The 16,653-nt window shown below is 37.5% G+C and overlaps 2 protein-coding genes across 3 annotated transcripts; one reads left to right on the forward strand and one right to left on the reverse strand.

Moving 5' to 3' along the window:
• Positions 1 to 1,298: 1,298 nt before the first annotated feature.
• LOC137729050 (trihelix transcription factor ENAP2) lies at positions 1,299 to 4,484 on the forward strand. Its single transcript, XM_068467873.2, has 2 exons — positions 1,299 to 2,562; positions 4,111 to 4,484. The coding sequence occupies exons 1-2, from the start codon at positions 1,632 to 1,634 to the stop codon at positions 4,122 to 4,124; spliced, it is 945 nt and encodes a 314-aa protein (XP_068323974.2). The 5' UTR covers positions 1,299 to 1,631; the 3' UTR covers positions 4,125 to 4,484.
• A 4,531-nt stretch (positions 4,485 to 9,015) lies between these two features.
• On the reverse strand, positions 9,016 to 13,415 carry LOC137729853 (protein LIGHT-DEPENDENT SHORT HYPOCOTYLS 10). 2 transcript variants are annotated; one of them, XM_088677875.1, is made up of 2 exons: positions 12,652 to 13,415; positions 9,016 to 9,309 (listed from the first exon to the last, which is right to left on the reverse strand). In XM_088677875.1, the coding sequence occupies exon 1, from the start codon at positions 13,256 to 13,258 to the stop codon at positions 12,686 to 12,688; it is 573 nt and encodes a 190-aa protein (XP_088534001.1). In that variant the 5' UTR covers positions 13,259 to 13,415; the 3' UTR covers positions 9,016 to 9,309; positions 12,652 to 12,685. The 2 variants fall into 2 exon arrangements, with proteins under 2 accessions (XP_088534001.1, XP_068325000.2); XM_068468899.2 differs by having other exon boundaries at positions 9,016 to 9,286; positions 12,652 to 13,412.
• Between the last annotated feature and the right edge of the window lie 3,238 nt (positions 13,416 to 16,653).

The raw sequence follows: 16,653 nt of genomic DNA on the forward strand, positions 1-16,653 counted from the left end.
TGCATATGGCGTCCTTCAATGGAGCTCTGATAAATGCAGGAGTTTATTTATTACGTTGAAAAATTACGTTTTCATTTTTTAATACGACTGATATTCCTATTCTAAATTAAATTAAAGAAAAATTAATGAAAATAATTTACATGATTAATTTTTTAGTGTAAAAATGTGATTTTTCATTAAAGTGAACAATACCACGAGTTTTTCATTAAAACTCCCTTAAATTAAATGAAAATAATGTTTAAATTCAAAAAGTAGTGTAAGTTTTCATTTAGGGTGAATAACATTTGTCCCACAAGTATGATAATTTGCTAATTAAAAACAATTTTTATATGTGTTTGGCATATTATAACAGACTCTTATAACGCGAGATAAATTTCTTTGCTCTTGTTTCACTGCCCTTCTCTTTTGATCTTCCTCGTTGTCATTGCGTATTTGAAGTATGTTCATACTTTGTACATGATTTACGTACGCATACGTTAAAAAAATTATCAGAGAAAGACAAATTGATCACATAAAATAACGTGATGAATATCTCCCACACTAGTCCAAGATATACGCGATATGCATGGCTTTTTTTTTGGTAAAGCTTATTTCAACAACTAGAAAGTTGGTAGAAAGTTGGCATAACTTGTCCCGTACGAACAAAGACTTGTAAGTTGTAGCAAATTTTCCTACTACAATCGTGCAGCAATTAGCTAGTGTTTGAACTTGTTAGCTGAAGTTGGGCACGCCAAGTTTGATAGTTTCAGACACGAAGTTTGTTCCTTGAAAAGTTAAATAGAGATTTCAAAAGAGAAGGCCTTACGGAGAAGAGATTCTCTCCTTTTTCCTTTTTTATTTTTTATTTTTTTTTAAAACAAGAATAAGTTAAGAGTTCCCGCCACATTGAACTTCAACGATTTGAACCATTTGTTTTTCAAGTTGCACCTCTTAGATCATCTTTGCATTAGCCAAATCGGATATATTTGATGAACAATTTGTTCTATAAGAAATAATAAAATTTTATTGTGACAATTAAATAGGCAAATGGTTTCAAGTTGAATTAGATTTTTGCAATAATGTCCATGAATCGAGACTTCTAAAATAGACGATTCAAATCGTTGAAGTTCCATTAGAATGGATTACACAACTAATCCTTATTTTTTCAATTACAATGGATCACACAACAAATTAAGTGGACTAATTGATCATATTTCAAATTTTCTTGCCGATTCATAACTTCCTTTTCTGCAAATAAACAAGTATATGTCATGAAAAATATAAAAAGAAGAAAAATTAAACAAAATTAAACAAAAAAAAGAGAAAATTATAGTTTGAGGCAAAAAGAGTAAAGAGAGAGATGGGGTTAAGTGGGTGGGACGGTAAAAAAAATAATCCGATAAGGCGGACAGTAATGCGACGGGGAACGGACCGAGCCGAGCCGGTAAATCCATCGAAGCCACTAAAGCCTTAATGACATCGACAACAAACCCTCACGCGCTCATCCCGGCGACCTCCCTCCTACACTCGCGCCTCATGCGGCCGGCGCTCTGCTCCCACCGACGTGACCCCTTTACTCACTAACAACACCCACCCTCTCTCTATTCCCACCCGCTCCCCAATTTTCCCACGCCCAAAATCCACCCTTCCCGATGGGCGACCTAACCGACCTCCAAATAACGCCGTTCAATGCCGGCACCACCGCCTCCACCCCGCCCTCCTCCAAACCTCGCCCCATGCCCGTCCGCGAAGACTGCTGGAGCGAGGACGCCACGTCCACTCTCGTCGACGCCTGGGGCCGCCGCTACATCGAGCTTAACCGCGGGAACCTCCGTCAGAAGGACTGGCAGGAGGTCGCTGACGCCGTCAACGCCCTCCACGGCCACACCAAGAAGACCCACCGGACGGACGTCCAGTGCAAGAACCGAATCGATACTATCAAGAAGAAGTACAAGGTGGAGAAGGTTAGGGTTTCGTCCTCCAACGGAACCCTAACCTCGTCGTGGCCTTTCTTCGAGAGGCTCGACGCTCTCATCGGATCTAATGTCAAGAAGGCGTCTCCTTCGCCTCACTCGCCTTCGCTGCCGGTCGCCGTTCCGTTGCCTTTGGGGTACCGGAAGACGCCGTCCTCGGCTCCGGTGGTGACGGCTGTGGCGCTTCCGCAGAAGCGGTCGGCATCGACTGCGGCGCTCGACGAGGGTTTCTTCAGGATGAATTACTCGGCTGTGGCTGCGGCTGCAGCCGCAGCCGCAGGGGCTGAGGATGAGGACGATGAGGACGAGGATGAGGACGATGACGATAATGATGAGGCCGAAGAGGAGGTTGAGATGGGGAGGGAGAGCGGAGGAGAGGTTGGAAGCGGTGGAGGAGGAGGAGAAGGGTTGAAGAGATTGGCGAGAGCGATTGAGAGGTTCGGGGAGGTGTATCAGAGAGTGGAGGCCGAGAAGTTGAGGCAGATGGTGGAGTTGGAGAAGCAGAGGATCCAATTCGCCAATGAATTGGAGGTAGAGAGGATGAGGATGATCATGGACACGCAGGTCCAGCTCGAACGGATTAAGCACGGCAAGCGGTCCGGCTCTAATGGTGAGGCAAATCTCTCATATTTCTTGTGTGTAAATTGTAGGATTGTTTTTCGTTTGTGTTTTTATTGTTAAATTGATTGGATTGTTTGATGTTTTATGTCTTTGTGTCAACATGGTCGAGCTTAATTTTATATAACTTGTGAGATTTCATGGTAGTGGCCTGAAAGGGCCTTCCTTGAGTTTGAAGCATCTGTCAATTTTGAAGATCCAAACTTTACCCTGATTGGGAATTTTAGTTAGGGTTCTTGCTCGGAAGTTTGAACTGCACCTTGGCAATGTAGTAAAACAATGATCGATTGTTGCGTTGCATATGTTATTGGAAACTGTTTGCTTGTGTGCTGCTCCCAAAGTCTCAGTTCCTCCTCTGTATTGTAACACGAATGTTGTTGCGGTTGTTTGATTCGTAGACTTTTATGCACTATCTGGCTAGTATTCTTAATGTGATTAGGAGGGGATACATTTTGTTGTGTGGGTTTCACAGGCTTCATGTATGAGAGCGATGTTTCAGAGATATGGAGAAGTTTGAATTATATGGAGGAATTTCAATACTCTGTCGTAGGCTCAACTTAACTTGAACTAAGTTGTGTTGATATTGCTTTTAATTTTAGGAACAATGGGAGTTAGATAGCGACGATAAGTATTTTGTGGACGCAAAATTCGTCTGTCTAGGGGTGGGAGTAGGTTGAGCATCTGCCTGTTGGTTACCCCTAATTTTTTGACCCATGGTATGATAACCGTGTCTCCCTGGGATTCTCATGCATTAAGCGCTCTGGTCGTCATCATTCTCTGCATGAAATTTCATTAGTTCTAGGAACTTGTTGGTTAATGTTGTATCAAATATCTTGATAATAATATGAAATGTGCGAAATGTCTAGTAATTTACAGGATTTGTTTCATAAGGGAAAAATCTTCTAAATTATTCAAGTGAAGAAACATGCGTGGTTACCTTAATGCCCACCTTACATTGCATTCTTCACAGCATCAGTTTCCGATTGCATAGAATGACCTTTCCAGGAGGGCAACATACAGAATGTTTTTAGCATGCCATTTATCCATAGCCTCATTAAGGTTCTGAATCACATGGTGTCTGATCTTTCTTGGATAACTTGATTGGCTAACATTGATGTAGCTAGTGCATGTTTCTGCCCCATACTTCCCTACGACATACAAGAATACGTTGCCTTGTTTGAAAATTTGTGCTTTTATATTTCTTATAACAGCTGAGTGATTTCGATGGAAACCTTGATAAAGTGATACAGAAAAGTAGATCTCCCCGAACCCCCAGATCATACGGCATTTTTTCTACTTGTTCTGGTCAACACAAGTTTGACGTTTAAACTATTTTACTGCACAGTGTTATTGTGTGATGTTTAGAGGGTTGTTGATATTCAAGTTGAAATACATGATCTCTCAGTTAGCGCTTCTGCACATGGTACTCTTGAATTATGATATAATCATGTGTAATCTGGGTTAGCTCTTGTGCTCTTGATTTTGTTTTTTGTTGCAAATTTGATTTCTAACAACGGTTTTACGGTTCTCTCTTTTACAGATGTTTACAGCTAGCTAGCCTAGTGCCGGAGAAGCTTTAACGGTAAACTTACGCAGGGGAAGCGTTATGTAGCATCTTCTTGATTATCCTAGGAAGTACATATTGTTGCAGCTGATGATACTGGACCTGAGAGAAACTACTGGCACCAACCGTCCCGGGTTTTATTTTCGGCTCCTTTCATCTCCTTTTTTTTTTCCCCCCAAAATTTACTATTATTCTCAACTATTCGGGAACAATATAATTGTCTTGTTTGTTGTACTCGTCCTTAGATCTGGTCCAGTGAATTTGCTTAATATTAGTTAGCATTTTTTTTTTGGTTTGAACTCCACAAATCTAGTTGTCTTGCAATATAAAAAATTAGTAGTTAACTTGTCTTTGAATGTGTTTTCTTTTGCTTCTCTGGCTTACTGTCCCTTCATCCCTTTGTTTGTTTACTCTGTTTTGGTTCTTGGGCTTCTTTATACATCCGTTCTGGACCCCGAGATTCACTGACAAATACTACCAATGTAAATATAATCTAACGATCAAATTTTATATAATCGAGATTTTAGTGTATGGGATGATGATGATATTCAATCTCGAAAGAGGGCTGTTACTGGCAATCCAAAAAGGTCGTCAAGCACTCATATATAGTGAGAAAAAGGAAAAAAAAAAAAAAAAAAACCGAGAAATGAGACTTGAGTGGGTCCCATCCAACGGATCAACTTAATTGTCTCAATTCAATGACAATACTTGCATTCAGCCGGAGAGCGCACTTTTATCTTACATAAACAAACTTTTTTGTACATAATCAATAGTAGAAAGTGTTTAGTTTCTTAAACATCATTTAAAGATCATATTTGTACAAAAGTCAATCAAATTAGAGACTATTTAGTCATCTTTAACTATCAAACAAATTGACGTTTTTGTTAAATATTAAGAGATGAATCGTGCATTTATTTTAAACATATTTGTGTGGGTCATTGTAATCTTTTTCCTTCCGTAATTTTGGGTCCAAGTCAGAAAATCAGTGCGGGCAGGTAAAAAGGCGGGTCACCATTTAGCAGACTAGCACTGTAATAAAATGGGCAATATATTCCTCTGCTTAGCCTTTCTTTTAACTTTGGCCAAAGCATTTTCCCGCCAACTTCATGAAGACCAAACCATTCTGAAAGGGCACGAAAACTGGATAGCTCGAATAAACGTGTTCACAAGGATGCAGAAGAGGAGGAGAAGGAGAAGCGACACATGATATATTCAAAGATGACGTCGAATTCATTCGGGATTTTACATTAACAAACGCTTGCACCAGAACTACACACTAAGCATAAATGAATTTGCAGAACTGACCAATGAGGAATTTCGAGAACATTCGTGTATTACTGGTTACAAGAAACAATCCTCCAAAGTGTTTGTGTCCATAGGTGCTGCAGCTGGTTTTAAACATGGAAGTGTGACTGAAATGCCAAAATGTGGTGAAAATAACATGGTATTGATGACTTATGTTGTTTCAATTGTACATGAATTCAGCAGCGGCAGAAGGGGCTACTCAGCACAAACCGGAAACTTAATCTGTGGATTGTGACACAACAGGTGAAGACCATGGCTGTGAAGGTGGTCTAATTGGACATTGTTTTCCAGTTCATCCAACAAAATGGGGAGTAGATCTGTAGATGGAAAAATAGATGCAACACTTAGAAGCCTGCATCCCCAAGAGACTCCGTAAACATATACTACGACTGACCGAGTATGTGCCTAAACAAACGAAATGCTTTGTTGCAGGCTGTCGCCAGTTTTTGTTGCCATTGATGCAAGTCGATCTGCTTTCCACCTTTATTCGAGCCGTGTGCTCACTGGCACTGGAACATGTAACTTAGACTGTTTTTACCGCGGTTGGATACGAGACAAGTGGTGATGGGACTAAGTATTGGGTTGTGAAGAGTTCTCAGAAAATGGGGAAAGTGGATTCTATGGCAGCCATGCCAAAGGACGGACTCAGCGTCATTGGTATATATAATGGCATGATTAAAAATGGAAAACCATGAAGTCGCAAGGGTTAGCCCCGTGGTGAGGGTGGGTAAAGTGATAGGTAGGAGTGTGCTAATTACTGAAATCTGAAACCCTCTAATGTAACAACAAAATGAAGAAAAGAAAATGATAATGTTGTCATATAGTATGTGATGAATAATTGATTTGTATCATCTATATATATGTTCTCGGCAATTTTCAGAAATTAATTTGTACCAAATATCAATATGTAGAAGAATTTGGTTTGTCCTCTTCTTCTTCAAATTTCAAATTCATAGACAACAATTTTTTTTTTTAACAAATGATACTATTTACACTAAGAGGGTGAGGGGGTGAGGGAGTGAGATAAACTTTGTAATGGGTTTGCCATGATAATGTGGTTTAACTTCGTTTTTGGTGAGAATCAAATTGAAGACATTACTCTTCAAATTTCAGATTCACATATAACAATTTTCTCCAACTTTTTTCTTTTTTTAAATAAATGATACTATTTATACTAAGAGGGCGAGGGAGTGAGATAAGCTTTGTAATGAATTTGCCATAATAATGTGGTTTAACTTCGTTTTTGGTGAGAATCAAACTGAAGATCTTATTTACAAGTGAAAAAGAATATTACCAGACCGTAATATTAAGTGACCATAGACAACCACTTTAGTACCTCACCAACCATATTCATGACACCAACTCTATGACCCACTCTATTCCCATATCAACGATATTGCACCGAAAGACCACAATTTTCTTAAAACTGCAATTAGGCTCCCTCCGTCGGGACCCTCATAGGGTGGCCGCCTGGCCGGTTTCGGGCTGGGTGTGTGTGGGTGTGGTGGTGTCACTTGTATAGAGAAAACAAGTCCTCTCCACATCTTTGCATGTAATGAGGTTTTAACACCTCACTAACAAATTCAACACCGTAACCTTAAACCTTTTGCATGCATCGTTATTCACGCAGTTGTGAATAACAAACTTTTACTGTCACAAATTTTATAATTGAAATGTTTATTATTTTAATTATTTAAAGATCATATCAATAATATGTTTATAATCAAGAAGTAAAAATTACAGTTCATGACGAAAATCTATTTATTTGATGTATATAGATGACTAAAACAATCTCTAATGATCTTTTGTTGAGATGATCTTTAAAATAAATAATAAATGATCCCAACTATGAAAGTGCAAGATAAAAATTTGTTAATCACAATTGAATAAACAATGCGTTACACCTTTGAGATAGACCAAGTATTATGGATATATGGTGTGGCTCATTGTCATCTTTCTCCTTCCGCAATTCTGGGTTTAAGTCAGAAAATAATTGTAGGCACGTAGAAGGGCAGGTCTTCATCAAGCACTATCATGAAAAGGACAAGCTTAAAACAAGCTTTTTGTCTATAAAATCCCAGATGCACATAGAAGTTTTGCACCCAAATATCAAAAGATAAACATACCCTTAATTATTCGTGCTTAATGATATTCCATGGCTCTCACAAACCTACAAGGGCCAACTCCTCTTCTCAGCCTTTCTTTAACTTCGCCATGCCATGCCATGCCATTTGCTCCACCCAAGCATTTCCCCCCCAACTTGAAGACCAAACATTTGCACCCAAATATCAAAAGATAAACATACCTTTAATTATTCGTGCTTAATGATATTCCATGGCTCTCACAAACCTACAAAGGCCAACACCTCTTCTCAGCCTTTCTTTAACTTCGCCATGCCATACCATGCCATTTGCTCCACCCAAGCATTTTCCCCCCAACTTGAAGACCAAAAATTTGCACCCAAATATCAAAAGATAAACATACCTTTAATTATTCGTGCTTAATGATATACCATGGCTCTCACAAACCTACAAAGGCCAACACTTCTTCTCAGCCTCTCTTTAACTTCACCATGCCATGCCATGCCATTTGCTCCACCCAAGCATTTTCCCCCCAACTTGAAGACCAAACCATGCTGAAGAGGCACCAGAACGGGACGGCCCGATTCCAGCAGGTACGTTTATTAGGATGCAGAAAAGAAGGAGAGGCGATACATGATATTCAAAGATAAAGTGGACTTCAATGAGGTGAAAATCATGGCCGTCAAGGAGGTCTAATTGGACAGTGCTTTCCAATTGATCCAACGCAATGGGTCAACACTCAGAAGTCTGCATTCCAAACAGTTTCCTAAACGGGTACGTATATGCCATTGCGTACCAGCCAGTTTCTGTAGTCAATACTAGTAGTGTGTTCATCATTATTGCCTTAGACCATGGTGTTACCTCAGCTGGATACTAGATTAGTAGTGATGGACTAAGTATTGGCCTGTGAAGAATTCTTGGCCCTTGGGGCACAAAATGGAGAGAGTGGATTATGGGGCATTCATGCCAAAGGAAGGACTCTATGGGTTGCTGTATATAGAGGCTTCTTATCTAATGGAGGAGAGATTTTTCAGTGTGACATGTACACTAGGTGGTACATCATGTGTCACTATATAAATGGTGGGATATATGTGCTAAAAAGTTAATAACTTAAAAAATAAAATTTCCCATCACTCCTATTAAAATACGTGATATACCACTTATTTTCCCGTCACAACTAAAAATTTCTCCTAATGGAGTGATGAAAGATGGAAACAATAAAGCCACGTGGATTAGCCCCAGTGCCAAGGGTGGGTAAAGTGATGGGTAGGAGTATGCTCGGTACAAAAGTCCTCTAATGTAACCAAAAAAAGGGAAGAAAAAAAAATGATAATGTATAGAGTGGGTAAATTAAGACTAGATAGTTAACTTAAGGCTAATTAATAAAGCAATCGATAATGTGATATTTGCCACCAGAAGATGAGCAACGTTGCTCTTGTACCTGTTTAATTTATGGGAGCTGTAACAGATCAGAACCAGCCATGCATACTTGATATAAGAAAAAGTCTAAGGATATATATATGGAACTAGAACTTAGAAAATACGGTGTTGGTTGCTACAACTTCAAATACAAACCGTATAGCTAGCTTTCTGTACGTACACAGTAAACATTATTTAGAACAAACTAGCTAGCTAGAGCTATATTTTTCAGAGAGGGAGAATAAATACATTATATATGATGAAGAGATGTGTCTTTTCCATTGATAATGCTCCATTTCTACATCCATCGCCCACATATGCATCCCAGTTGAGCTCTTGTAGTGGTCCTGCAATGAACATGCATAGAAAACTAATGAAACAACTTCGTTAAATTTCATAACGAATTAGTTACTAGTTAAACATGATCAATGCCATCAAATTTAGTTACAGAATTTCACTACATCATAACCAAAAATAATTCACGATATCATATATTAGATATGTTGTCTCTTCTCTCTATCACTCTTCTCAAGTGATTTTTGTATAATTACTTCTTTGTCACGGTGAGCATCTCCGGCCCCCCTCTATCTCTTTTCTTGCATGACTAACACTGTGATAGGAAAGGTATTTGTCCCCGACTGTTTTTGGTCTACTGCATTTTTTCTTGTTGACAAGAAATTGTGTTTAACATGTTCAACAAGAAAGTGTAATAAACCTCTCCAACTTCCAGCCCTAACATACCGCGTGGCTTGAGCCAAAGTTGTTTGTGTAACTTATATTGGGTGATGTGAAAGCACGTATTATGTGATTTTGTTGAGCCTAATATGTGGAATGCTTGCTCTACTACTACGAATTACAACATCCAACCGAAAACCAATACCAATTGGTGGAGAATTAGTCTTAACATTATATAATACTGTGCAAGACTTTAAAGGTCCTGATATGATACTCTCTCAACATCAACTGGATCTAAGAAAAGAGTTCATGGCTAGCTAACAGAAGGAACTTTCTTATTAGTGAACACCAAGTGATCAATGTTTAACTTTTCAAAGGTAGAAACTTATAAATTTCGACGTGTAAAGATCAATGTATTAAAAGTGTGAGGCGTGGGTGAGGCGTCCGAGGGATAGCCCAGCTTAGGCGTGTGGCGTGAGGCTTGAGGCGAAGCCTCACGGAACCTAAATTTTTTAATATATACACAAAGCGTACACATATATTATATTAAAAAAAAAATTATTAATCAATAATCATCCTGAGCACACACATATATTATAAATACATACACACATATATATACATATATTATATTATATTATATATATAAAATAGAGGATGAAAAGCACAATGAGCACACATATAACAATGCACGTAAACAACACACACATTCATTATATAAAAAAAATAGAAACCAGAAAAAAAAAAGGCAGAGAGACTCTAGTGCAAGGAAGAGGTATGAGACAATTAAAACCCTACCCAAAATTTGGGTTTGGGAGAAAAAAAAAAAAAAAAAAAAAATCGCCTAAGGCGCGCCTAGCTGGCTCCGCCTTCCGCCTTCCGCCCACTCCCTCAAAACAAAGGCGGCAACCCTCAAGCCCAGCCTCACAGGGCGCCTAGGAACGCCCTGAGGCGAGCCTTTTAAAACATTGGTAAAGATAAAGACCATGGTTTTGGTCTCTCGATGGATCCTTGGGATTTCGTGCAGAAAAGAGTTGGTATTTGTGGGGCAAATACAATTGCCTCACGAGAAATTTTTAATTGTGATGGGAATACAAGTGGTACACCACGTGTTTTAATAGAAGTGGTGAGAAATTTTATTTTTTAAGTTATTAACTTTTTAGCACATATATCCCACTATTTGTATGATAACACATGGTGTACCATTACGTGTACTGGTCACACTGAAAAATCTCTCATTGCCTCAAGGGAAATAAGTTATCATCTAACCTTGAGAATATATATTAATTAACTGACTACCTAGCATATTGGCCTAATAATGATTACTTCCCCATTTCTCCTCCAAATAAAAAAGTTAACAATTTGGATGTAAACAATACCAATCTTAACTTTGAATCTCAGTGCATTGTTACTAATCACTCGTACATAAACTTATTGGGCATGTTTGAGACTGTTTATCAAAGAGTTAAAAGTCTTTTTAAACAACAAAAATACTTCTGACCACGTTTGGAAGAAAAGGTAAAAGCGTTTTTGAGATGTAGTAGTACTTTGTGAATTAAAGCACATGTTTTTCCATGAAGCATAAAAAAATCTAGAAGTACTTTATATAGAAGTAGTCTCAAACAAGCCCTTAGTCTCGTAATTGAACACTTTTTGCCACTTAATGAATGTGTAATTTTAGCTACTAGCAAGCTATGGCCTGACCTTGCCGATTGATGTCAATTAGCTTTTCATATCAACTTCAACGGCCATACAACAAGCTTGGAAAATTGAATCCGGTCATTTTTTGTGGACTCCAAATTCCAATATTTTCCAGTGCTCATTGTCTCAAGATGGACACACACACACACATATATTAAAACAAATTAGGAAGTACTGAAGCCATGTATAGAGTCAATCATAGGAAGAAAAAAGAATTGCTTGGAACATTCTTAAGATATGATGCATAAGCAACAAAGCTAATTAATCACTTGAGTTTATAATTAATGGAACATATAATCCTAATTGTGTGGAATACAATAAGATTAAGATAACTAATACAAAATACGCGAAGATCTCATATATGCATACGATTGAATCATTGATGCATACCTCAACCAAGATTTTAGGACGCAGTAGTGATTATATTTAAGCAATGTAGCTAAGAAAGGCAACGAATTCTTTAATAATTAACAACTAAACAAATCATATGTCAACTAACACACACACACACACACACACATATATATGGTTTTGGATCCATCACAAGAATGATATATTGTTGCATGCATCCATACAATACATATAAATACAAAAAAGGGATTTGATTGGGGAGAATCATACTATTTTGTATAATGAGAATACACACACACATCAGTTTCAGCAATATACGTACGGTAGTACTTACGTCCAGAGTATAAGACTCATGCAAGGATGTACGTTTGTATGATATAATCACAATGTATGGTGCACCCATGGGGAGCACTAAATCGCACAGAATCACAAAAGACCCCAAAACTAATGAAAAAAAAAATAAGAAAGAGAGTATATATAAACACAAACACACAAGCAAGATAGACATTTAATATTAAGGACAAAAGAGAAACAGAGTTTTGTCTGATTGATTGTGAGGAAGAGAGAGAAAGTAGTCTTGCCATCAAGTAAAAGGCACCCACCTCTACCAAATTAAATAAGTTCTTCATCGATATCACCCAGTGCACTATCAAGCTATAGGCTGTAGCCTGCAGTAACTAAAGTTCGATCTTGCAAATTAGGGTTGTTTGGGATTAGGGTTTTATGATGAAATTGAGATCTCAGTCTCAAATTTTAGTCAGAATTTTGAATCATATAAATTTCAAATTAATTAACCTACCTCCTCCATCTATCCTTTCAGTTTGAATTCCCTTTTTCAAGAATTGTTTAAAACTTATTTAACATGAAGCTGATCATGAATTACTATGACCAGGTATATATCTACAGCAGCAGATCGAGAGTAGCTACCATATGTATATAGTACTTGACGATCGGGTAACAAATTAAAAAGAAAAAGAAAATTTACCATTTAATAATCTTCAGAAGGCCAAAGTAACTATTTAAGAAGTGATCTGCTTCAGAGTACCCTCATCGTTAATTGCCTTAAGCTGACCGTTCCTCTTCTTCTTCTTCTTCTTCTTGTACGGAATCCCTCTTGCTTTAGCCTGACACTCCTTCACGTCACGTAAGTAAACCCGAATAGCTCCATTCCCAAAAGGGTTTGTCTCCGGAGACCCTCCATGCTCCTCGTAGGCAGCACGGAGGCGTCCGATCAGCGCGTCCAGACTGCCCCATGCCTGCCTGAGGGGGCAGGTGCACGGGGCAGGCGGGTCAGGCTGCCCAAAGAAGACGCAACCGTGTAAGTGAACCTTAGTCTTTCCGAACTGATCCAAGTAGCGGAGGAAATCGAGGACGTGGTTGCAGTTGCAATGAGAGAGTGAGACTGGAGGTGATTGGTTCTTCAAGTACTGGCCGAAAGTGTTCCAGTCGCGGCGTTTCTGAGACTCGTATCGGCTGAGGGGTTGAGGTGCTTTCTGCTGCTGAGAAGTGGATCGTGATGAGGAGGAGGAGGAGCCCTCGATGGGAGTGGAATCTTTTCTTCGATGACTGTGATCATGATGGGGTGCAGACATGATATTATTGTGGTGGTGGTTGTGGAGGAATTCCTGTGTATTTTTAGCAAGAAATAGAGAAATGACAAGGGGTAAAAAAAGGAAGCAAATGGAGAAAAAAAAGGAAGCTAATGGAAGAAAGAATGAATAGCGTATAGGTTATAGTGCAATGAAAGAAAGATGAAAATCACATCTTGATGAAGTCTATTGAGAGGACTTGTCGTGGGCCCTATGAAGGTGCTTTATATTCCTCTTTTTCTCCCCCCTTCTCCACGACTCTCTCTCTCTCTCTCTGAGGTTGATTTTGACACTATTAGCACTAACTATATTTTATTTATGCTAATGTAATATATAGTGATATAGGGTATTACTCATCCAAAAGAATTAAATAAAACAAAATATTAGCTACAGATCACTATATAGTAATGCTAATATGATATGCCATCATCCATGCAATGATTACCATTTTCATATTGAATTCACATTGTAATCACTAATCACATATCATATTTATGGACCCAGGTTAATTACACACAAATATATCTACATACATATGTGAACAAAAATGAGAATTTACTCTTTTTATTTTATTTTATATAATCTAGCATAAGGAAAAATAAATAAAAAATTAATTACCGTTCCTCGGATGCCTTACTATATATCAACTGTAGTTGGTACTAATTAGAATTGACTAATATTCGACACAAACACGACATAACATGATTCAGACACGATATGACATGACTAGATTTACCATCTTTAATGAGCAGTAAATGCACTTAGCAAACACAAATAAAAGGTTATAGAATTATTAAAGAGCTAGAGATAGTTTAGTATTGTGAAAAATTATTACCAGCATGATTCATGATTTATATATTCACCCCACTAATAAAGTTATATCCTGCAGTGACCAATAATGTACATACGTATCCTTATTTTATTTTGGATACTGTTTTTTTTACCCATAAATTTGTGTTTTCACATTCGTTTTTATTTTGGATACTGTTTTTTTTTTTACCCAGAAATTTATGCTTTCACATTCGTTGCTTGCTAATGTTAGCTTCAGTTTCTTTATCTTGCTTCTTTTTTCAAGATTTTACTCGAATGGGCATAAAATGGCCATGGGAATATTAGAGATATGCTCAAATCCTGCGTTGCAAAATTAGAGATATGCTCTAATGTCAGCTCGTGTTTGCGTAATGACAAATTTTCCTGATGATGATGCAGGTACGCTCGGAAAGTAAATTAAGGTAACTTTTTTTTTAACTGGTTCTATTTGAAAAATGATTGTCTGAAAGACTGAATCCTCTCATCAAGACTCGAGGTAAATTCAAGAGAACATTACGACTTTCTGCTTTTGCTGCAGCAGTTAAGAACATTACGACTTTCCAAAGTTTTACTCACAAACTCCTAAACCTAGTACTAAATAGGGGTACTTATTATATACCCATAATTTTGAAATTAACCCAGAAAGAATAGGGTGTATAAAGAGTGAGCCATCAGTTAACTGTTTAGCTGAGTACTTGCTCCCTGATAATTGGGCATTCGAAAAATCGTGCGTTAGCTTCAGTGACTAACTACTAAATAAGTAAGTCTTTGAAAAATCGTGTGTTGGTTTCAGTGACTAACTACTAAATAAGTAAGTCTTTGAAAAATCGTGTGTTGGTTCCAGTGAATAACTACTAAATAAATAAGCCTTCGAAAAATCGTGCATTGGCTCTTGTAACAAATTATTGAATATCGATCAAGCTCTCGAAAAGTCGTCTGTTAGTTTTCGATGCGGAAATTGGTTTCCCTTGTGACCCTATGTGGGGCCACTTGTGGGGGGTGTGTTGGAGATGGAATCTCACATGTATCATATGACAAACAATCAATATGTAGGAGTTTTCACTTCTAAATTACTGAGATCTTTTAAGATAAAATCAAACATCTAGTAATAAGTGGTTAACTTAGAACAAAATTGGTGATGTTGGTGGTGGATCATGTTAAGCCTGAAAGGTTTAAGTTAAAATATGATTGCCTGGAACTTACCCTGTGCTATGGGCCACAGGAGCTTATACATAGCTCAACTCTTGCGTCTAATTATCTAAAAGTGAATTATGTATGTTATCTATATATCAGAGTTGAGATACGTGTTTTTTACTATGGAGAAGATGATTAATAAATCACAGTTTTGGATTACATCATATGAAGAATACACAAATTGGGTGTGAACTTAGTATACTTATATCTAGGGTTTGAAACTCTAGATTTTGGAGACATCTTTGAGAGATGAGTAAGGGTCTATGATCAACATACTTTTATAGATCTTTGAGAGATGAGTGAGGTAACAGATTCGAACAAATTAGAGGACGACGATTCAACCTTCTATTAAACTACTCTAATTTGCAGAGGGCAAACAAGTTCAAGAGTTAAGAACAAACACAATGTCCTGATTAACTAATCTAAACTCAAGAACCGGCATGAACTAAAGACGGAAAATAAAAAAAAAAGAGGTATAATTCTTTCAGGAAAAGTATGGGAAAGAAAAAAGAAATCTTTTGCAATGATTATATGCACAGCAAGAGTAAAGATTACGAGACACTAAAAAGAGGGGATGACGCAAATTTTGTAGACATCTTTGAGAGATGGGTCCAACCCTTAGTCTATGTTCCAAATGCATAATGCTGCTTGGAGTGCGGACACAGGCTTTATGGGAACAACTTGTATGGCATTCTAGATTTTTAACAGGGGAGCTGCTATCGACATTTTAAAAATACTATTTTGATTTTGCAGCCCTAAATAACTAAAAAAAAAATGAGAAAAAAAATGTAAAATGATTTTTTTGTTGTGAAGTTCTAATAACAATTCTTTACATATATATATATGATGGCTCTTAATTTTGCTTATTCATATTATACTTACTATGAACATAACTTTGCATGATTTAGGTAGTAATTGAGGTGTGTGTATATATACACATACATACATATATATATATATATATATATATATACATATTGAACAATATGAACTTCCTAGAGACAGAGAAACACACTCTCAAAGGTCTCATCATCGTCACGATCGATGATCAAATTTGTTAAATACTTCCGACACATTACGTTCTGGAATTAATATTACAATTATGTGAGGTTGATTGTATATGGATGGGTCTTGTTATGTTTACCAACGTTGAATATAGTGTACACGTGTATAAAAGTACACAGATCATCGACCCTAAACACAGGGTGGACCGAGTCATCTAGCTAAGCTAGGAGATGGTTTGGTGAAATAAGCTAGGGTTAAGTTGTTTCTTAGACGACTAGAGAACATAATTGACCCGAACACTCAAAAGCTATTTTGTTAAAACAAATCCAATTGAGTTATCTCCAAATTTTGAGTTGTATTATTAAACCCTAAATCTTAAAGGACAATCC

This window comes from Pyrus communis, chromosome 10, assembly GCF_041283825.1.
Source record: "Pyrus communis isolate YQ-2024b chromosome 10, ASM4128382v1, whole genome shotgun sequence".
Classification (NCBI taxonomy): domain Eukaryota; kingdom Viridiplantae; phylum Streptophyta; class Magnoliopsida; order Rosales; family Rosaceae; genus Pyrus; species Pyrus communis.